This window comes from Engystomops pustulosus, chromosome 6 (genome assembly GCF_040894005.1).
Source record: "Engystomops pustulosus chromosome 6, aEngPut4.maternal, whole genome shotgun sequence".
Classification (NCBI taxonomy): Eukaryota; Metazoa; Chordata; class Amphibia; order Anura; family Leptodactylidae; genus Engystomops; species Engystomops pustulosus.
This window is the reverse complement of record NC_092416.1, coordinates 160,214,570-160,237,379: the sequence shown is the minus strand read 5'-3', so window position 1 is coordinate 160,237,379 and position 22,810 is coordinate 160,214,570. Positions and strand designations below refer to the sequence as shown.

The following is a 22,810-nucleotide window of genomic DNA, read 5'->3' as shown; positions in this document are numbered from 1 at the left end:
CTGCTACCTGCCGAGTTCACAAAAGTGCATTGTTCGACGATCATGCACTGTGCCGCGATTCACTAAGATGGTGCGCCCGATATCCTGCATGTGTCACTTCCCCGTTTAGGTGCGACAAGGTTCACCTTCTTCTTCCTGGTGCATGTAAGTGCATTGTCTTGCGACACAATTTTAAGTCAAATCCCGCACTCAGTCCAAATACGTTGGATCGTCCGACAGCCTGCCCACCAATTTTTGATGCATGGAAAGCAGCGCAGCTGCGCCACAATCCGATCACGTGCGACACAATCCCAGCGCAAGCCCCTGTTAAATACCTGTCAAAGCTGCACAAATTCCGAAACCAGTGAACAGTCTGCCCAAAGTGTGATCCGCAACTCTTAGTAAATAAGCACCATTGTCTCAGCACTTCCCCCTCTGCCTGGACAACAGCACACAGTGAGGGGGGAGGGGTGCTGAGGGAGCAGGGGAAAGTTGAGACAGTGAAATATCCTGTGTAGCTACAACACAGAGGGACTCAGGGAGAGCCCTTCTGGCTAGTTAGTATAGGTTTAAGTTGATTTTCAAAGGAAGGAGGCCATGGTTAACAAATATAAGAAGATGACCACAGTCATAGTACCTGGATCTATCAGTAGGTGTCCCTGGTTTATCATGCTTGATTTTGACAGTAGATTTCCTTCAGAGACATGCAGTGTAACTAAACCTTTGATAGATTTTTTTTATTGCAGAAGTGGATAGTGCAGGTGATAATAGTAAGCAATATACTTTATGAAGGAAAAATTCATCCCTTTAATTTTTCTGCTTCTTTCTTCTCCTGCAGTGAGCAATATTTATGAAAGCCATCGTATGTCCATACACAGTAGATAGATAAGGAGGGAAAAGATTAACTCTTTACATACTTCATTTAATAATATAATTCTGTAAGGAAATAAAACTATCCAGGGACTGTCTGTAAAGCGTTTAAATGGCATTACAATCACAAGAACTTATCCCCTATGCACAGGTAACTTGTTTATCAGTGTAGCAAGTTTAGTAGATCTCAGAAGAGCGTCCAAATGAAGTGATACTGGTGTATCTCGGTAGTTACCTGAATACAATGGTATCCTATTTCGGTTACATTAGGAAGGGAAACTGGAGCTAAGTGAGTTATCAAATGGGACCCTTCTATAGGAACGCTCCTCCACGCACATTCACTATGGTAAATATGATTGCTGTTATAACGATACATTATTCCATTGATTTGATTACATTTGCATATGCATACTTTAGTTACTAGATATGAATATCCTTCTCTGCGTCTCATTACATGTAGTGATTCCATATACTTCTCCTTCTCGGAGACCACAGATGACATCTCCTCATCAAAGCCTAAGGATCTCATCACTTCTGCTGAAGACGACCTCTTGCAATCATCCACAAGGTGACATATGTAGGCTGATTGTATAGTGTTTGACTATCTATGAGAGCACCAATAATGATAAGATGGTCTAAATAGTGAACAGCTCCAAACAGCAAGCATCAGACTATAAGATTTAGTGGCCAGTGTTAAAACTGCAGAATTTTAGTTTGCAAATTGCATAGAAGTCAATGCAGTGGGAGTGGAGGGTCTTCACTTACTAGTTCAGATACATATACACAATATTTTACAGTATACATAAGATATTCAACAACAATGTCACTGACTCCTCTATGGAAATACATGCGAGAATTGCCCAGGCATGGGGGGTATTCATTCTAATTTTGTACTTTTTATTTTTTAATGTAGCCGCACACCCTCTCCCAAAAGTGACTCTGAACTGGAAGTAAGGACCCCTGGCTCCCCCCGCTCAGAGAGCCGCATAGAATGGGACTGGGGAAGACTCCCGCAGGTGAGGAAAGATCTTCATATCATTTCCTCCCATCCGCACAAAGTCTTCCTTGTTTAACATGTTCCAATTCCTTTTTTTTTCTGTCAGGTTTCCCGGACAGATTTAGTTCCTCAAATATCACAGTCTCTCCCACCCAGTCCGACACGAGAGCTTGAGTTACTTCAACTCACCTCACCAGATCCAGGGCTTCCTGACCCAGCAGAAGACTGTAACACTATCCAGCGGGTTCCGGAATCTGGGGAAATATCTGGACCCCCTTGTCATGAAGGTTTGTATGTACTAGAATCCGGACTTATCATTCAGAGGTTTAATAATCTCCATCAAAGCATAAATATGGGTCTACTTGTCAAAGATATTTCCAGGTCAATCACTTGATTTTATAAAACGCTTGTTGTTCCATTCCTTAGTTATTCTTCCTGACAATTTATGAGTACTTAGCCAAGTGGGTGTTGCCAATTCAATGGGGCACATTTACTTACCCGGTCCTGTCGGGATCCAGCGGCACGTTCTCCGTCGAGGATTCGGGTCTTCCGGCGATTCACTAAGGTATGTACACCAGGTGCGCTGAAGTCCACCGGAGTTCTCCGGAGTTCACCATCCTATCCTGGGTGCAGGTAACTGCGTGTCAAGCGGCACTTTTTAAAAAAAAATACTGCGGTTTTTCCGAATCTGTCGGGTTTTCCGACGGCCACGCCCCCTGATTTCCGTTGCATGCATGCCTGCGCCGATGCGCCGCAATCCGATCGCGTGCGCCAAAAACCCGGCGCAAACCGGTAATTTTTGGGAAACCCGACGAAAAAGAGCGATTCAGGCCCTTAGTAAATGACCCCCAATGTGTTCAACCAATGCAGACTGTATAGAAACACATATCAATTCATAACACATACACATACATTTTTGGCAGAAGTAACAAAGGAATGGTACAATATAGGTCCTCTTTAAGTGCTAAAGGGCTTATCCCAACTTTGGAAGTTATCCGCAAACCACAGTATAAAGGTTAATTTACTATTAAGTGGGGGTCCTGCAGCCTAGACCCCCAACAATCATAAGAACACGGATCCTTTTTTCATTAATGCCACTCCATTCACCTCTATGAGTGTGGCCAAAGATTGCAAAGCATAACGCTGCTACTATAATACTAATTCCTTATTTATATAGCACCTACAGATTACGCAGCGCTGCACAGATCTTGCAAAATCGGTCAATGTACCGATGGGGATCACAATCTAAACAACCTTCCATTTTGGAGTGTGGGAGGAAACTGGAGGACATGGGGGAAATCCATGCAAGCACAGAGAGAACATACAAACTCTATGCAGATGTTGACCTGGATGGGACATGAACCCAGCGCTGCAAGGCAGAAGTGCTACCCACTCAGCCACGTGCTGCCCTATACCCATTAATGAGTATAACCAAAGTCAGAAATTGTAAATGTCCTAATATACCGCCTAAATACACCTGGTGATTAAAACATAACTTTTACTTTCATCATTAAAAGTAGTGAGAAACCAATGAATCATGAAGCTGCAAGTCTACCAGATACAAAGAAAGGCTCCTCTTATGGGAGTGGTGTCGTGTCCTTTCAGAGCAGTGGTCCTAAAAAGCCACAACCACGACCAGAACCTAACCATATGATAACTGTCATCAAGGTTAGGTCAAAATGGATGTAAACTAATCCAAACATGACATGTTGCGCCAACACCGGGCTCATCAGGGGATATGTGGAAACATCAAGAAAAATTTTAAAAAACAGGGGATTGTGTCACACGCGATCGGATTTTGGTGCATCGGCGTCGGCTTTCACGCAACAGAAATCGGGGGCGTGGCCTCGGACTACCCGACGGTTTCGGACAATGTTAAATTTAACATTTAGAATTGTGTCACAAGACACGCACTTACAAGCACCGGGAAGAAGAAGGTGAACTTCGGCGGACCTAGGCGGGGAAGCGGCGGATGCAGGAACTCAGGCGCACAATCTTCATGAATCATGCCGCACTTCGTCCTCGTTGGACCGTCCGAATCGGGGATCGCAACAGGACCAGGTAAGTAAATTTGCCCCAAAGTGTGCAGATATGTTCCCGTGTATGCAGTAAAAAATGTCATTCATTTCATTCATGTAATGAAGTCTATGAAGCTGCTGCCTCTAGTCCAACGGTGCAGAGCAGAACCATTATTGTGGCAAGTAACAGGGTTTTGTAGCAAACTTTCCCTCCTTGCTGCTGCCTGTAACTTACCAGTGGGTCATTCTCAGATGTGTCGGGAGTCCGGTACAAATGCTAACTACAAGTAGCGTGTTGGCCCAACTAGCCAACCCATCATGTCAGTGGCTGCTCCATGCCTTCGAAGTGATTGGTGGCCATGGATACAGTGCACGTGGTGAGCGCATGTGCAGTGCAGGAGCGCCTCCTCAATGAGGTACAACCATTCCCAGTTAAATTTGTCATATTTTCGGTAAAGGAGTCGATGCGGCGCACACTGGTAGTAAACGGAAGCGGTTGCGGTCTTCACGCGGTTTTTCCGAATCTGTCGGGTTTTCCGACAGCCACGCCCCCTGATTTCCGTCGCATGCATGCCTGCGCCGATGCGCCACAATCCGATCGCGTGCGCCAAAAACCCGGCGCAAACCAGTAATTTTCGGGAAACCCGACGAAAAAGAGCGATTCAGGCCCTTAGTAAATGACCCCCAATAACACAACGCGTTTCGGAATCTCAGAGGATTCCTTTTTCAAGTGGAATGAGGCTGAAGGCTCGGGTCTCTGTGGGCTTGCCGGAGCTGTCCGGTGTGGCTACTGTGTTCTGAAGATCCAGTTGATTGGCAGCACTATACGGTAGACCTCCTCCTCCCCCCACGCTTTCCACTAGTGTTGTGCCTGGTACGAGCACAACTATATCTGGTGAGCCCCATTCTTATTATCTCACCACTACTTATCTTATCTACTTCTCTATGAGCACTTTTTGTCTCTTATTGATCTTATTTGTCATATTTTGTCATTTTTTTATAAATATTTGGCATATTTGTATATCTGCCACAAAGAAATTAGACAGATTAATCACTGCATCATGTGTTCTAATTATGACATTAAAAAGAGTTCCCCGTCTTGATAAACACAAGCCCTCATACAGCAACACGGAAAGAAAAGAAAACTATGGATCAGAATGGAATAACACGAAAGTGATGTGTCATATGATGTGCTACAACTCTAAGTTAAATATCTATCACTGTCGTTGTTTTATGCAGATGCAGCCAGTGAAGGTCCTCCGTTGCTTTCTGATGATGTTCTGTCTCCCGACTCACAGGAAGTGTCGCTTTATTTTCCTAACAGGTAAGAGGTGGGAAGTGTATGAAGCTTTTTATATTTAAAGGGAACCTGTCACCAGGAGACCTCGTGTACATAGATCTATGTTCTGACAACTGATGTGGAATGTTGTGGATACTTAGCACAATATGAAAATGTCTACTTTGCAGTGACCCGCATCCCCCACCTCCACCTCTCCAGAGCAAGGAGGACTCAAGACCTGAAGACAACATGGAACCATCTCTACCATCCGTGGATATGTCACTGTGTGGGGGTCTCACAGACACATGGAACATCCCAGAAGGTATAATAATTATATCAGCACCTAAGCAGAGGCACACACTGGGGGTCCTCTAAGACTTACACCCAGGGGTGTAACTTGAAGAGGTGCAGAGGGTGCGGTGGCACCCGGGCCGAAGAGGCTTTGGGGCCCATAAGGTCTCACTTTCCCATATGAAAAGACTAGTACTATAACCCATACATTATAGTCGGGGCCCTGGCACAGACTTTGTACTGGGGCCCATCAGCTTCAAGTTACGCCACTGCTTACACCTTCTCTCTTATTAGACAGGTTCTTAAGGTACAAGATCTCATTCTCCGACTTCAGCCAAAACCCTTCACTCATAGAGGATCCACGATTGGTGTTGCGAGTAAACAACAAGTGGGTGAATTTTGGGTGTTGTTTTCATTATTGTTGTACTATTACATGTTTATTCATGTCGTCATTTACTTTCTTATTCCTCTTTTCTGTGCAGGTTCTACAACTGGGCAACTGCTGCCCCAATTCTTCTCTGCATGCAAGTGTTTAACCAGATGCTTCCCCAGGTATCCGAAAGTGAAAAGAGCGGTGGTATGCATGTGAGACCAATTACAGCTCTCCTTTAAAATATTCATGAGCACTGGTAAAATGAAAACTCAGCTGTGATTGGTTGCCATGGCCAACTAAGAACATTCTTACTTTTAGACAGCTTGATAAATCTGGCTCAATGTACTACAAGCCCCATAGAAGTAAATTGAGTTTTTTGGTTCCTCTTTCTCCTGACCACTGTGGGTCCCGTTAAAATCAGTGATCACTAATTAAGCCCTTTGGATAGGGATAATGCTGACAGACACTACTAGAATTTAACCATCTTACAAATCTATTTCCTTTGTGCTCTTAAAGGGAGTGATTGATCATCTTTCCCAGCAGAAGATGCCACCTAGAAGTCGAGGATGGTGGTTTTCTTGGCGCAGAAGGAGCTTGCCTAACCAACCGGTGAGAAAGCTTAGATTTCCAATAGGAAATATACACTCACCGGCCACTTTATTAGGTACACCATGCTAGTAACGGGTTGGACCCCCTTTTGCCTTCAGAACTGCCTCAATTCTTCGTGGCATAGATTCAACAAGGTGCTGGAAGCATTCCTCAGAGATTTTGGTCCATATTGACATGATGGCATCACACAGTTGCCGCAGATTTGTCGGCTGCACATCCATGATGCGAATCTCCCGTTCCACCACATCCCAAAGATGCTCTATTGGATTGAGATCTGGTGACTGTGGAGGCCATTTGAGTACAGTGACCTCATTGTCATGTTCAAGAAACCAGTCTGAGATGATTCCAGCTTTATGACATGGCGCATTATCCTGCTGAAAGTAGCCATCAGATGTTACAGGGTACATTGTGGTCATAAAGGGATGGACATGGTCAGCAACAATACTCAGGTAGGCTGTGGCATTGCAACGATGCTCAATTGGTACCAAGAGGCCCAAAGAGTGCCAAGAAAATATTCCCCACACCATGACACCACCACCACCAGCCTGAACCGTTGATACAAGGCAGGATGGATCCATGCTTTCATGTTGTTGACACCAAATTCTGATCCTACCATCCGAATGTCGCAGCAGAAATCGAGACTCATCAGACCAGGCAACGTTTTTCCAATCTTCTACTGTCCAATTTCGATGAGCTTGTGCAAATTGTAGCCTCAGTTTCCTGTTCTTAGCTGAAATGAGTGGCACCCGGTGTGGTCTTCTGCTGCTGTAGCCCATCTGCCTCAAAGTTGGACGTACTGTGCGTTCAGAGATGCTCTTCTGCCTACCTTGGTTGTAACGGGTGGCGATTTGAGTCACTGTTGCCTTTCTATCAGCTCGAACCAGTCTGCCCATTCTCCTCTGACCTCTGACATCAACAAGGCATTTCCGCACACAGAACTGCCGCTCACTGGATGTTTTTTTCTTTTTCGGACCATTCTCTGTAAACCCTAGAGATGGTTGTGCGTGAAAATCCCAGTAGATCAGCATTTTCTGAAATACTCAGACCAGCCCTTCTGGCACTAACAACCATGCCACGTTCAAAGGCATCAAATCACCTTTCTTCCCCATACTGATGCTCGGTTTGAACTGCAGGAGATTGTCTTGACCATGTCTACATGCCTAAATGCACTGAGTTGCCGCCATGTGATTGGCTGATTAGAAATTAAGTGTTAACGAGCAGTTGGACAGGTGTACCTAATAAAGTGGCCGGTGAGTGTATATCATAATTGATATCTCTTATATCCTCTAGCACTCATCATCTACTCTGTCCTTAACTGACCTGGTCTCTCCGTCCCATTGACCTAAGTTCTCCCCTTCCAATTATATCTTCAGCTCCTCACCCTTTGATCTATCTCGTTATGTTGTCACACCCCACCACTTGGTTGGTTTTCCAATATTTGCCTTCCTTCATATTGCCCCAGCGCACTCTTACCACACACTTTCTCCATCACTCCCCTTCTCAAGCAGCCCATAGCAAATCCTAAGGAATATGTGGAGCAGAATGAAGACTCCAACATCCAGCGGTAAGTGACCCTTAATATTAAGTTTCTTCCTCTCTGTCTTGCTTTACTATCTTTTCTTATTTCTTTCTTAATTCCTTGTTGTTGTGGATCCTATTTCTAATTCTTCTTATTAGTTTAGAGGAGAAGACAGAAGATAACAGGAAACCTTCCTTACTTCCAGTACATACCCGGCCATATCGGAAAACGCTACGATTGACATCTGAACAGATAGTAAGAGAGAACACTATTGGCACTTTCCCGCTTTTCTCTATGCTGACCTCTCTGTATCCATGCCCGCAGATCTTGGCGAGTCTGGAAGCTGTTGATGTTTCCATATGTGTCCAGGATCCGTCTTCCTGTTAGGAATCTGAGCCATATTTTTGTCACACCCAGTATTGTCAAAGTAATTTTTAAATGAATTACAGAGACATGGATTAAAAACCTATGAGACAACAAACATGACTGTTCCGGTTTGTCAGCCTCTAAGGCTTCACATCTGCTCTTGTTTGTCACAAATGAAACCCAACAGACTCTGTTATAGTCAATAGGGTCAGTCATTTCGGATCTGGCACATGCATTGTTTTCATGGTTTACCCATTGGTCTTAAAGGCAATGGGACGCATTTTCGTCGGGTTTCCCGACAATTTCCGTTTTGCGCCGAATTGCCCCAGGATTTTGGCGCACACTATCAGATTTTGCCGCATCGCAGCCGGCTTGCACGCAACAGAAATCAGGGGGCGGGCCATCGGACAACCCGACGGATTCGGACAATGCACGGGATTTAACATTTAAAATTGTGTCGCAAGACATGCACTAACATGCACCGGGCTGAAGCTGGTGAACTCCGGCAGACCTCGGGGCAGAAGCCACGGATGCAGGAACTCGGGCGCACGAGCTTAGTGAATCGCGACGGACCCGAGTCCTTGTCGGACAAAGCACCACGGGGCAACAGGAATGACATTAATCATGTGTGATCATGGGAAGGTCCAACAGCCAAAACCTTTACAGAACAGGGTACCTCAAGTCTCGCTGATCTGCTCCATGCCAGGACTTCCAGGTTCTGCCGGTTGATTCAAAATTCCCATAGAAATCAGTGGTGCTGCATCCTGTGCTCCAATGACTTCTATTGGACTTCTGAAACTCTGAAGTTACACAGTTATGGAGAAGCTCAGTGGGGCCTGCAGAATGTGCGTGGGGATGGTTTTGCATGCCATAACCTCACATGTATCTCTTTTTGTACATTTTCTGTAAATTTTGCCATTAAAGGATAACCCATATAATTCCAACACTAAGCCTAAGAAAAATTCTGTAGAAAATGACCGAAATGAGAGAGGACTTTTTCTTAAGCAAGGTTGTGTTTTAAAGGACTAGATGGGGTTATATAGAAATTTCCTGGACTGAAATTATACAGACCCAAAAGTGAATCTTTTGGAAAATTTGGCAAAGCTTCAGCACATCGCATCTTGAATCATTTGCTCATCTCTAGTGAATATTGGCCTTTGTTATTTCCATCATTTGACCCTTTGCATATTACTCTACATAAGGGTTCATATCTGATCACTCTGCATTGCTTTCCTTCAGTGACTGTTCTGTTCTGTCTTGCCAGGAAAGCTTAAATCTGAAAAGTGGAGCAAATGAAGTGGTGTTCAGCATCTGCACGAAATTTCAAGGCACCTGTCGTACCCGAGCTCAGATCTTTCTATGGGAGAGCACAGACCAGATCATCATCAGTGACATCGATGGGACAGTGACAAGGTCAGTGCCACCACCTTCCAATACTGAGAAATTACTTCCTTGTAGGTCTCCTAATTGTGTAAGTCCTCCATACAAGTCATGTCATACTTCTTGCCTGACCTCTTATAACCACCAGGAAATCCTAAGATTAGCCCATAGTATTCAGTCTATTGCTTGTTTATTTTCTTTACTACTCCCCTCCTCAGGTCGGATGCCCTTGGTCACATCTTGCCGCAGCTTGGAAAAGACTGGACACAGCCTGGGATAGTGCAGCTGTACAATGCCATCTACACGTCAGTATCAAGTGTAACAGTTTGCTGCCCTTACTATTATTGTAGTCTTATATATAATGTAGTATAGACACTGACTGTTCCCTTGTCTGTACAGGAATGATTACAAGTTTGTCTACTGCTCCGCACGCTCGGTGGGACTTGCAGAAATAACAAAGACCTTCCTACAAGGAGTTAGTGAAGACAACTTTACTCTTCCACCAGGGCCTGTCCTTCTGTCTCCAAGTAGTCTATTTGCCGCACTTCACAGGTATATAGAAGCCATAGCTTCTACGTCTACTATTCAGATGTCCCCAACTTCTTACTAAGATAAAAATATGGTGGAAAGTTGTTTCAGATTAAATAAAATCCAAAGACAAGGGGGCGCAGTCTCCGTCTGGAGAAAACAAGGTTTAATCATCAGAGGCGACAGGGCTATTTTACTATGAGAACTGTCAATGTGTGGAATAGCCTGCCTCAGGTGCTGGTCACAGCAGGGACAGCAGAGAGCTTCAAGAAGGGCCTAGACGCCTTTTTACATCTAAATAACATTGATGTTATGTTATATAGAATTGTTTCCCCTAAATCCCTTCCTCATCCAATCCTTCCCTTCTTTGGCTGAACTTGATGGATATGTGTCTTTTTTCAAAGATACCATGAAACTTTACATTTGGTAAGAAAGTAGTAGGTGACACATATGGGACTGTAGAATAAGATTACAGTTTTTAGTAACCATGAAAATGTCTACAAACACAAATTGGTGCTGCCAGTTTTAACATTCAATATGCTAATTTTGCTACTTCATTGTGGGTAGTCATAAGCTGGAGCACACAGTGTGGCACCACCCACCTGACAATAGGGAACCTAATTAGCATACTGATTGCCAAAACTAACAGCACTGGTTCCTCAGGAACACCGGGGGGCTGGAGAACGAATTTCACCTGTGCCGGAATCAGTGGAAAGGCAAAGACTTGGAGCTGGTGGAAGTGGCGGCAGCTCCATGGGAATTCCTAATATGTTTTTTTTCTTGCAGGGAAGTTATAGAAAAGACTCCAGAACACTTTAAGATAGCGTGTCTTTCTGACATTGGGCAGCTCTTCACAGAACCTTGTCCTTTCTATGCTGCGTTTGGTAACAGACCGAATGTGAGTAAAAGGAACTTGATGACATGTTTAATTGAGTGTTTGGTGACTGAAGATGGTTATGCAGGTGATATTCCGGCTGGTTGAACAGCTTTTTGCCCTGACCTATACACACATGCATGCTCAGTCAAGAATGTATGTGTTCTGAAGGGTTAAAGGTGTTGGCCACTCCTTTATATAATATCCATGTGCCTTAACTGCCTTGTAGAAAATCCCTGAATCTTCATCAGGTGATTAAGCAGTCCTGCTGCTTACTTTTGTACTGTGTGCAGATACCCTCCGTGCTTCTTTGTTTACATCTCTGAGCTCTGCTGAATAGGTGGAGCTGCAGCAGTAGAGTATGACTCATCCTGCACCCTCCATCTCTCTGTAAGATCTTTAACTCTGGTTAAAAGCTGCATTACACCGATAATGGAGAATCTATTAATTTTAGTTGACACATTTTTAGGAAACCGCATAGAACAGCTGCACTCGGCTGCTCCCACAAATCCCAAACACCTTATTGAGCCAGAGACTATTCCCAAATGGGATAACCCTTTAAGCAGTTGCCATTTACATCAATGGGGTTTCTGTTTCATCAGTTTAATGTACCCTGTTTGCTACCTATCCTCTCCCTGAGTCATTAATGAGGAGACCCCGTGCCCCTCCAATGCCACAGCAAACAGAGGATTAATAGAGCCACAGCATATGGACTTTTCCATGAAGAGTTATTTCTCTGGCATATTTGTATAGTCTATAGCATCAAAGGCACACAGAAAGGGAAATATAGAAAAAAAGTTCTGCTTTTTATGTGTCGCCAAGTCCATATGTGCGTAGAATGTAGGAATATTGAAAGACAAAGAGAACACAATCATTAACTTCAGGATGGAAATCCGGGCCTCAATTAGTGCGGGGGATGCTGAAACATTATATGATGAGAGAGAAGGGATGTGGATTGTATGTAAATGTATGTGTGAGAATATAGCCGAATAACAAGTAATGCTCTCTTCTCCTGTTTCCCGCTCTCCGTTTCCTTGTATGTCTCCAATCCCCCCCACCCTCCTTACCGCACTTCTGTACTCGTGCCAATCACCCACTCATCGCAGGATGTCGTAGCCTACAGGGAAGTGGGGGTTCCAGAATCGCGGATCTTCACTGTAAATCCGAGGGGAGAATTGACCCAGGAGCTGAACTCCAGCTTTAAATCTACGTGAGTCTACAGGATTTTGCATAGAAGGGATCGTGTTATACATTTACATTTTACTTATTCTCCGTTATATATATTGGCTTTTACTTTTTGTATATATTATTTTCATTTATTTTGCAAAATTAAGGTTTTTATATGTGAATAGTGTGTGAGCTCAGATTACTGGATTGAATGAGTGAAATGGTTTTAAGAATAATCGGAACAAACTAATAGAAATTTAGAAATTGCCTATACTTGTCTCCAGGTGTCATGCCCCGAGACCGATGACATCTCATACACATCATTCCTGAGCCTGCAGAGTGTGACCACTGGGCTAGTAATTGGCAACAGTAGTCACCTAAACGTTGTATCTGATATCATTGATGAGGGGCCAGTAAACACCATAAGGGTGTAGTGGGCTGAAAGCTGGTTTAGCAAGTTTGCATGTTATCCCCTATTCACATATTAGGGGATAGCCTACTCATGACTGAGGATTCAACCTTTAGGACCATCACTGGTGTCAAGAACAAGGTTCATGCTCAGCCTAATGAATGGAGCAGTGGGGTCATCATATGCCTTGCTGCTCTATTCATTCTATAGGGCTCTCTCCAGCACTCCTTTAGATAGTGAATGGTGCAGCAGTAAGCTTGCTCGACCGACTACTCCATTCATTTTCTAGGGTACTGCCTGTGTCCAGCAGTCCCATAGATAGTAAATAGTGTGGTAGTAACATTGCTTGACCAACTGCTCCATTCATTCTCTAAGGCCAAGCCTGTCTCCAGCCTGTAGATAGTGAATGATGTGGCAGTAAGCTTGCTCAACCTGCTGCTGCACTCATTCCCTAGGGCACTGCCTATCTTCAGCAGTTCCATAGATAGTGAATGGTGTGGCAGACAGCTTGCTCAACCTGCTGCTCCATTCATTCTCTGGGGCACAACCTGTCTCCAGCAGTCCCATAGATAGTGAATGATGTGGCAGTAAGCTTGGTCACCCTGCGGCTCCATTCATTCTCTGGGGCACAACCTGTCTCCAGCAGTCCCATAGATAGTGAATGATGTGGCAGTAAGCTTGGTCACCCTGCGGCTCCATTCATTCTTTGGGGCACAACCTGTCTCCAGCAGTCCCATAGATAGTGAATGATGTGGCAGTAAGCTTGCTCAACCTGCTGCTCCATTCATTCTCTGGGGCGCAACCTGTCTCTAGCAGTCCCATAGATAGTGAATGATGTGGCAGTAAGCTTGGTCAACCTGCTACTCCATTCATTCTCTAGCGCCCAGCCTGTCTCCAGCAGTCCCATAGATAGTGAATGATGTGGCAGTAAGCTTGGTCACCCTGCGGCTCCATTCATTCTCTGGGGCACAACCTGTCTCCAGCAGTCCCATAGATAGTGAATGATGTGGCAGTAAGCTTGGTCACCCTGCGGCTCCATTCATTCTTTGGGGCACAACCTGTCTCCAGCAGTCCCATAGATAGTGAATGATGTGGCAGTAAGCTTGCTCAACCTGCTGCTCCATTCATTCTCTGGGGCACAACCTGTCTCTAGCAGTCCCATAGATAGTGAATGATGTGGCAGTAAGCTTGGTCACCCTGCGGCTCCATTCATTCTCTGGGGCACAACCTGTCTCTAGCAGTCCCATAGATAGTGAATGATGTGGCAGTAAGCTTGGTCACCCTGCGGCTCCATTCATTCTCTAGCGCCCAGCCTGTCTCCAGCAGTCCCATAGATAGTGAATGGTGTGGCAGTAAGCTTGCTAGACCTGCTGCTTCATTCACTAGAGAGTAAATCAAGGTAAAGGGGTAACCAATCCGTCCCTATATACTGAGCAAGTATTTTAGCACACTTCTGCTCCACATGGATTCCTCTTTTTGCAAATATCTGGTAAGAAAGGGTTAACACGTGCTTGGCTCCGATTAGACGTTTGCTATGGGCCTACAGACACCTGGATATGACATCCCGTAATGAAGAGGCCTTTGTTTTCATTCATTCCTTGCTCCACTTATCATCATTTCCTTTCATTCCAGGTATGCAGCCCTCAGGGATTTGGTGAATGTCATGTTTCCCCCTCCCTCATCCCAGTCGGTCTCCGCTCTGCTCTCTCAGGAGTTCAGTGACTTCTCCTTCTGGAGGGATCCCCTGACGGATCTTAGTACTGAAGACTTGGAAGACGTCTCTTAATAAGAATAAAAGATCCATAGGTGACATAGCAGAGCCGCACACATCACACACAAAGCCTGTAGTACTGGATTCAGAGACTTTTATTACTTCACAAATAACCAACTCGCCGGAGTCCGACAATGTACTTCAGTCGGGAATTCATAAAAACAACAATACACATCATAATAATGATAATAATAATCACAATCCATATCAACAAAAAGTACAATACAGTCCGCACATCCTCCTCAGGTTTCTGCGGATTGTATGGAAAAATAATATTCTACATCTTACGCAGGATTACTGCCGTCAGACTGCGGCTCTCCGCTCCTTCCTGGGGGTTAGGAGCGACTTGGAATGTGACTTGAAGGAAGTGTTTACATTGGGGGTGTCATGGGCTGCTGACAAGCAGAGAATGTCTGCGCTATTTATCCTGTCAGCGACCCCTGAGGAAGCCACAGCCTGCAAGGCCCTGATTTACAAGTCTGTGGGGTAGAGGAACCCCCTGATCGCCTGCAAAGAGATCACCGCCGACATAAATCCGCATTCTTCACCATGACCGCTGTATGGAAAGAGAACCTGTCAGCGCTTGTGACTACTTTACTAAATATGTGCATCCCCCGTAAAATAACAATTCCGAAAAATTCCCAACTCTTTACGTATACATGGATAAGTGCGTGTCCATCAGATGTATCCCTACACTCAGCAGGCTGCCCCCGGAAGGTAAAACCCAGATGACAATGCATTTATACATTTCTAGGAGGAATAGTTTTATAAGAAAAGTGGAATAGTAATTTTCAGGAGTGGTGACAGCTCCTCTACACACAGGACAGGTAACCACATGACATCCCAGCAATGGTGTAATGGACTCATAGTCAGGGCATGGCTCTCCCTATGTCACCCTGATTACTGAGACGCAGTGACGGTAAGTATTGTGGAGAGACAATCTATAAAATGCACCAGCATATAGACAACAATGCAACTTTTTGGGTTAGTTTTGATAAATGTGGCCCATTAATATGTTCTCGGAGGTCTTACACCGTACCTGTGATGGCTGTGCCTATAGTAATGGATTGATATGCAGTATATGTATGTGGCTGCGAGGGCTTATGGTGGTCATGGCTTGGAGACCATTTCCAAGGCCGGAGACAGTCTTGGAGACAGTAAACTACCTGGTGAAACACACATAAGTCTTTCCGAGTGCTGTTCCTTACACTACCTCACACATACAGCAGAGGTATAAGCTATTCCTGAGACCTTTGCTTGCAGTTTTACTCCCAAAAAATAAAAAAAATCCAACCTGTTTGACCCTTCTCTCACACAACGTCAACCTGCATACACGATACATGGTGGGTCCTGCTTAAATCAATGGGTTTGGCCACCATCTAATCTGTGTGTGTGTATCTGCACCTGACTGAATGTAAAAAGTTTCTTCCTTCGGACACAACTACGGCTTCTTTGCCCCTTTAGCTTGTAGCAATCTCCATGTATATAGCGTCTCCAGGGGCCATGTATGTAATTTATTAGATTTTATTTTGTTTAGCACACTTGAAGGTTACAATAAATTGATGATTTTAGATATCTGTGAAGAATGGAGTCAATAGTGGGATATAAAGGGTTAATTTGAGGTTTTTTTTTTTGCGAAATGGGTCGCAGTTATTGTGCAGTAGAGCTACGGAAAGAGCTAGTGCCATAGTGTATATGTGTATACTAGGAGTCCTGTACTGGCTATATAGTAGATGAATACCAGCCGGAGCGGGGGTGATTCTTTATTGTCAATGTTGTTTACTGATATGAACCACATTTCTCTTACAGATCTGATAAATGCACTGGGAATTTCCTTTAATCCAGAAGTTGATGGTTAAAGGAGTTGTTCGGAGGCTGAAAAACATGGCTGATTCCTTCCAAAAACAGCTCCTCTCTTGACCAGTGGTAGTGTGTGGTATTGCAACTAAGCTGTACTGATCTCTATCCAGCTGAACTGGCATACCGCCACCCACCATGTACAAAGGTGGCACTGTTTTTGGTAAAAAAAAAAAGCAGCCACCGTGTGTCACCCCACTGTCACCGTGTAGGGCGGCCGCTCATCTGCTTATGGATGAAAAGCGCTCACCATTCCTACCTCCTCCTCCTGGGCCTGTGCTCACCCGGGATCCGGTCGAGCGAACACACGGCCGTCTGAATGCGGCCGGCTGGCCGTAGCTGGGCAGGCATACGTCCACCACGCTGGAGAGGAGGAGAGGTGAACACTGCTCACCCCTCCCCTCTCCATAGAAGATAGTGACACACGGCCATTCTTACAGCCAACGATAGAGCATGCTCACCATCGTGCTCATCGTACCAAACCCAAACGCCATAGGCGCCTATGGGGGTCGTATATCCAGACACAAACTTGCAGCCGTACATATATATATACATCCATGTGAATGTAGCCGTAATAACTTAATTTTCAGTAGCAGCGCCGCCACTCTTATCCCTAGGCTGTATCTGGTATTACAACTCATCTCTATCATACTAAACTCCATACGGATGAGCTGTAACACCAGGCATAGTCTCCATGGAAAATATTGAATATTTGGAGACAATGTTGCAAAAATTGAATAAATGACAGAGATAATAAGCAGTCATTTATGACCAGCGTTATCCGATACAGACTGGGGGCTTATTATCTTATGACGTCAGGCTTGTTGGACTTTACCTATAGCAACAAACATGCATGCTCAGCCATTCTCACGGCCAAGTATATGCAGATTTATTTCCATCATGACAAAAAATGTGAAAAAATATTACACTTTTTCCTTCTCAAAATTCTCCTTACAAGAAGAGGCAGATGTGCAACAGATTTAGCACCTGCAGCCGCAGTCCTTATTATTCTCCAAGGGTCTTCCTACCGGAGCTAATGCCTTACACAGTTATTCCACTGACCACAACGGAAACAATGAACCGAATGGGGAACCCCACAAGATACTAAAAAGATTGTATGGAGAAGAAGAAGTCCCAAAGAACTGGAGGAGAGAATTGTGTAAAAGTTTTTGTAACCAGCCTGATCTTCATTCTGGGCTGATGGAAGGAGCCTTGTAATGATGTCTATGGCAGTAATGTGCCCCTCAATCTGGTCTTCTATGTTCCTCTTCCAAATTGCAGTATGGTATAGAGGGGATTGATGTATAATATGATGTAAAAAGTTATACAGATTCTGTAGGACACACATAGCCTGGGAGTCCTGTTCTCTTCAATAACTGAAAGTGATTGACAGCTATTCTTGTATGAGTATGTATACGATGAGAGCTGTCAATCACTGGCTAGGGGCAGCATGTATATAGCTTATTACATGAAAATACATGTGATCATAAATCATAAAATAGAAGACCATACATTCTGCCCATCCCCTTCTATTGTATACAGCCAGAAACTATATGAATAAAAGTACATTTCTTTTATATTTTGCAGAGCAGTAGGTACAACTTACCCTGGATTGGATGCACATGATGGGGCAGTAACTTATACTCCCTGAAGTGTCAGAATGGCCCATCAGAGAATCAGAGGATCCTCCGGTGAGCCCAGGTTCTTATCCATTACTGGACACTAGAGGTGCAGCAGACAATTTGGAAACAAGATAGAGGATGGGCCAGTAGAAAAAGTTATCAGGTGGGCACAAGGAACCCCAGCCCAATGCTCACATTTATCAGATGTGTGTGCACAGGGCGCCAGATTCATGAATTGTGGGTCACGTTCTTCATGAATCTGGTGCCCCCTGCACTTCTCCAATGTGGTGCGCGGCCCGACCGAGCACTTCAGTGCAGAATTTTGTGTCCTATCGTATATAGAGCACTTTATAAATACACGTACAAGCAGTTTGCTTCAATAAGGCACCAATAGGGCACATTTACTAAGGTCCTTGCGCCAGTTTTATGTTGGACTTTGCACATTCTTTTAGGTGCAAACTGCTTGCACATGTATTTAAGAAGTGTCCGTACCACATTTATGTCTCACATGACCCCTTTGTGTCGTGGCTGCACTATTCTTTATGGGACACAAAATTCTGCACTGAAGGGGGCGCTCCGGTGCGACCATGAAACACATTTATCATGCAGAGTCCGACAGAATTGTTTCACACGCCCCATGTTAAAGGTGCAGCAAAAAAAGTGGTGTCCTCTGTCGGAACGTGCACCAGAAATCCTGAATCTGGCGCCCCCTGCACACTACACAGGCAACGGCACATAGTGAACACTGCATTGTTAGTAAATGTGCCCTAATGTGCAAAGTCAGACAAAAAATTGGTGCCGGGGCTTTAATAAATGTGGGCCCTTGTCTTCTATATAGTGTCATAATGTCGCTGCGTTTTGTCCTGTGGTAGATAAGATGACCCCCAACATCTCCTAAGCTCTGCTCAGAATCGGGAACACCCTCACGTAAAGGAGTTTTATCCTGTCTGCAGAGAAAATGATAAAATTTCCTAATCTATCTATGTATCTCTGCTTACAGAACATTAATGTTTACTTCCAGAGGTTATCACCCAAAGGTTATACGGTCAATCTGCATAGAGCCTACATAATGGATGATTGCTTCAGAGATACTGACTATTGCAGGGAATCCATACAGGAGGCTTAGAGGGGTGTTCTCATTTTGGCAAATAAATGTCAATGTTTGTATAATGGAAAGTTATGCAATTTTCCCATAGACTTTCTGTATCAATTCCTAATGGTTTTCTAAATCTCTGCTTGCTGTCAGCCTATAGAAAGCTTCTATACTCACTTCCAGTGGACAATAATCTGACCATGGTCACAGAGGTGCACAGCTCGTTAGTACCATAGAGAATAATCAGAGCTGTGTGATATAACAGTGCTGAGATACATGCTACAATGTGTTTTTAATACAAACCCCCTTGAGCACCAAGTAACATATATATGTTTTACTTGAATAAATAAAAGTGATGTTTTATAATTTTTCCTTCTCTTGTCAAAATATGGGTGTTCTAGTCTGCCAATGGCAGTTTTGTAAAAATGTGTAAAAAATCCCTGCTGGGATATTGGGTCCGCTCTAGAAAAATTGATATAACGAGTCGTGCACCTGTGTGACCATGGTCAGATTTCTGTCCACATGAAGTAAACAAAGAAGCTTTCTATAGTAGGACAGCAAGCAGAGATCTAGAACACTGTGAGGAAGTGATACGGAAAGTATATTGGAAACTTTAACTAATTTGTAACTTTTCATTATACAAACAGTAACCTTTATTTGCTGTGAAATGGGAACACCCCTTTAAGCTACATGGAGACATTTGACCTGGCTGTCACTAGTCTCAGTCTTGGATGCTCATGGTACCACATAGAAGGCTGGTGAAGTGGGTGCTCATGGGGTTATACAAAATATACATTACTACAATGCAGTGTAAACATTTAAACAATATGCGTTTTGCAGATCAAATTGCATTTTATACCTGAAACTTACATATCTGTTGTTATAGCCTGTAAGAGTCACAGATAACATGAGTGAGCGCAAAGTGTTACCTCCTTACCCATAGACATGGTTGCTTCAATGTAATTCCTCAAAGAATCCAGTAGGAGGCGTATGTGCAACACTAAGAAAGCCTCAGGACTGCGTAGAAGACAAGTCTTTTGTGAAATTTGGCAGGCCTCCTGGTACCCAAGAAGGTGACACCTAGATTATTTTTTAATACCTAATGTTGTTTGCTCAGTCATAAATATCAGTTCTTTTAGAGATTTGCTGCTACAGCGCATAAGAATGGGACTATTTGCAGGGACAAGGTGGCATCGCACAATAGGGGTCGCGATTGTGCAAATAATTAGCAGATAGGAAGAGGAGACAATATATAAATTATTCCCATCTAGTCCGTGGTATATTAATAATGCCCTAGCACCATACACATCCCTGCAGTGCCATATGATCTCATACAACACCAGGCAATGTACATTTGCCCCCACCCCACCCCAAAAGTGGCTTAGCTGCCCCAAGATCAAGAAACATAAGTTTGTCTAATTTTCTTTTGAAGTCCCCTCTGCCTGTTCTGCCTCTTGGGCATATTCTCTCCAGTTTATATCTATGGTTTGCCACTGTGAAGTTTATTTCTTTCCAGGAGTTTCTTGTGTGGTGGGTGGCAGCTCCAGGCTGGGTGCTTGATGGTTGATTTTACTCATCTCATGTCTGAGGATCTCCAGACCTTGCTCATGAGACACTAGCGTGCTGTTAACCTGGTCCAGATAGCCAAGCAAACTTGGGTCTTGAGACCCACAAGACCCTTCCACCTGAGCGACCCTATGTTCAAATTTGGACATCTCCCCCTGAAGTTCACGAGCCAAGGACTGACAGGTTCCCATTTGTCCTGCAAGTCGTGCCTTCATCCTCTCCATGTCCCCTCGCAAGCCTAAGAGTTGTGATCGACTAGTACGGAGTTCATTATTTTGTCCATCAATTTGGCCTTGGACAGTAACCAGTTCCTCGGATAGTCGAGCACCACGTTCCTCTGCAGTTGAGTTGACTTGGACTACAGTATCAGCGTATTTAGTCACAGTCTCCTCCAGACCATGCAAAGAGCGCCCAACGCTCCTCAAGTTGACCTGCAGTAAGGTGATCTCCCCTTGTAATGCTTCTTCCCTTTGTCTTTCCAGTTGCCTCTTGAGGCCCAGAATGGTATTATTCAGGTGGCCGAGCTGTTTCTGAACGTCCTGGTTCTGCTTTTTACATTGTGAAAGATCAGTGTGAATGTCTACAAGAGATTCTACTTCTGGTGTGGAGCACCCAGCAGCACACAAATCTTCCACAGCTGCAAGTCGACTCTGAACTCCTTCCAAACTTTCGAGACCCTCTTTCCTTATCCCTGACAAATGGGCATCCAGCAGGGGAATCACTGCACCATCCAGAGCCATTGGAGCTGAGACATTGGTGAGCTCTCCCACAGCTGTCAGAAGTCTCTCTTCTAAGACTCGAACTTTATCATCCACGGAGGCCCTCACCCCATCCAGCTCGGCCAATACGTGGCCTCTTTCTTCTCCTTCTTGACAACATCTCCTAACACCTTCTTCGGTGTAGTTGAGTCTGCTCTCTACTTCATCCAGTCTCACTCCAATTTGTGGTTCCAGCATAAGCCTGTTGAGTTCTACATCTACTTTCTGGCTTAGGGTATGGTGGTCTTCCGTTAACTGGCGCATGCTACGTTCCAGTTCCTCTACACGTCTGCTGAGCTCATCCAGGCGCCCGCAGCAGCCTTCGGGTGCACTCATCCCTTGTACTCTGGCAGTTAAACCTAATATCTCTCTCCTCATTGCCACTTCTCGGCCGTCCATTTCCTGCTGCATTCTATGACCGGCCGCCTGCTCAGAGTCTTGGCATTGTTTCTGCACTGACTGTACTTTCACATCACAGCTACCTTGGATCTTCTGCAGCCGAGCCTCTATTCCATCTAGTAGCTTAGCGTGAGACTCGGCCAACTTTCCCTCCAAGTACTGCTCTAACATTTCAGTGGATGTAAGTGGAGATGGTCTTGCAGCTTCTAGTAGATGCTGGAGCTGTGCTTCATGGCCCATAACCATCCCATTTACCTCTTCCAGGAGTTCTGTTTTTGAGCGGAGCATCTCACTCACCTCAGCTACTTTCCCAGTCAAGTCCCCGGTGACATGTGGGGACTCAGCCATAGCTTCAGGGATCATGCCAAAGCCAACAGAAGACTGTGAGGAGGAACTGGGACCACTCACTAGTGATCCAATCATCTTGCTAGTGTCCTCTTGGATGGCGAGGCGCAGAGAGTCTCCCAGACCGCTTACCACTCCTTGTAAGTTGTCGTAAGACTGAGACAGGCGCCTGACCTCTTCTTCCACACGGTCCAGTCTTTCTCCAAAAACAGGAGACAATTTTCTTCCTGTAATGGGGTGACAAATAATTTTTACCATTAAGTAGATAAAAAAACATTCTGGGCTACTAGAAGGTTGCAAGGTTTCCCTTGAAATTTTTTTTTTGTTGCAAACCTATAACAGATGCCTATGAATGTAATCTGTCACTTATAGGCACATATAGAAATGTACAACTGTTTGCTATTCTACGTGGTATTAAGGGAAGTTATGAGACTGAAGATGACCTTTTTTGGTCTCCCCTGGTATAATGGGAGACTACTGGTTTGGTGCTTGTGCATACAAGTGGTACAAGCTATATGAATGCCTAACAACCTGCCAATGATCTACCTGACGTCACACAAGCCCTTAAGGAACCAGCCAAATTTAGACTTGGGCCAGAAAAATATTACACATACCAACTAAGCTAGGTAACAATATCAAGAACTGCAATATCAAGAACCGTTGCTATACAGTGTACAGTGATGGGTACTTGGTAAGTACTTGCCAATCACTTCAAATATCAATTTGGTGTAGTAAATATT

At 44.5% G+C, this 22,810-nt stretch overlaps 2 protein-coding genes across 10 annotated transcripts in view; one reads left to right on the top strand and one right to left on the bottom strand.

The window, feature by feature from the left end:
* The window catches only part of LPIN3 (lipin 3), a 45,493-nt gene extending 29,899 nt beyond the window's left edge, over nucleotides 1-15,594 (top strand). For 3 of the 6 annotated variants that reach the window (XM_072112101.1, XM_072112100.1, XM_072112098.1), the window contains 16 exons: nucleotides 1,310-1,417; nucleotides 1,763-1,865; nucleotides 1,953-2,133; nucleotides 5,104-5,188; nucleotides 5,332-5,465; nucleotides 5,729-5,822; nucleotides 5,917-6,019; nucleotides 6,324-6,416; nucleotides 7,922-7,980; nucleotides 8,094-8,190; nucleotides 9,566-9,714; nucleotides 9,900-9,986; nucleotides 10,081-10,233; nucleotides 10,996-11,107; nucleotides 12,190-12,293; nucleotides 14,292-15,594. In XM_072112101.1, coding sequence (XP_071968202.1) covers nucleotides 1,310-1,417; nucleotides 1,763-1,865; nucleotides 1,953-2,133; nucleotides 5,104-5,188; nucleotides 5,332-5,465; nucleotides 5,729-5,822; nucleotides 5,917-6,019; nucleotides 6,324-6,416; nucleotides 7,922-7,980; nucleotides 8,094-8,190; nucleotides 9,566-9,714; nucleotides 9,900-9,986; nucleotides 10,081-10,233; nucleotides 10,996-11,107; nucleotides 12,190-12,293; nucleotides 14,292-14,445 — 1,816 coding nt within the window. In that variant the 3' untranslated portion in view covers nucleotides 14,446-15,594. The remainder of the gene's footprint in view (nucleotides 1-1,309; nucleotides 1,418-1,762; nucleotides 1,866-1,952; nucleotides 2,134-5,103; nucleotides 5,189-5,331; nucleotides 5,466-5,728; nucleotides 5,823-5,916; nucleotides 6,020-6,323; nucleotides 6,417-7,921; nucleotides 7,981-8,093; nucleotides 8,191-9,565; nucleotides 9,715-9,899; nucleotides 9,987-10,080; nucleotides 10,234-10,995; nucleotides 11,108-12,189; nucleotides 12,294-14,291) is intronic. The other 3 variants (XM_072112104.1, XM_072112103.1, XM_072112099.1) reach the window with 3 other exon arrangements.
* A 15-nt stretch (nucleotides 15,595-15,609) lies between these two features.
* EMILIN3 (elastin microfibril interfacer 3) overlaps nucleotides 15,610-22,810 on the bottom strand; it is a 103,086-nt gene continuing 95,885 nt past the window's right edge. For all 4 annotated transcript variants that reach the window (XM_072112096.1, XM_072112097.1, XM_072112095.1 and 1 more), the window contains one exon: nucleotides 15,610-22,297. In XM_072112096.1, the coding sequence (XP_071968197.1) occupies nucleotides 20,505-22,297 (1,793 nt within the window). In that variant the 3' untranslated portion in view covers nucleotides 15,610-20,504. The remainder of the gene's footprint in view (nucleotides 22,298-22,810) is intronic.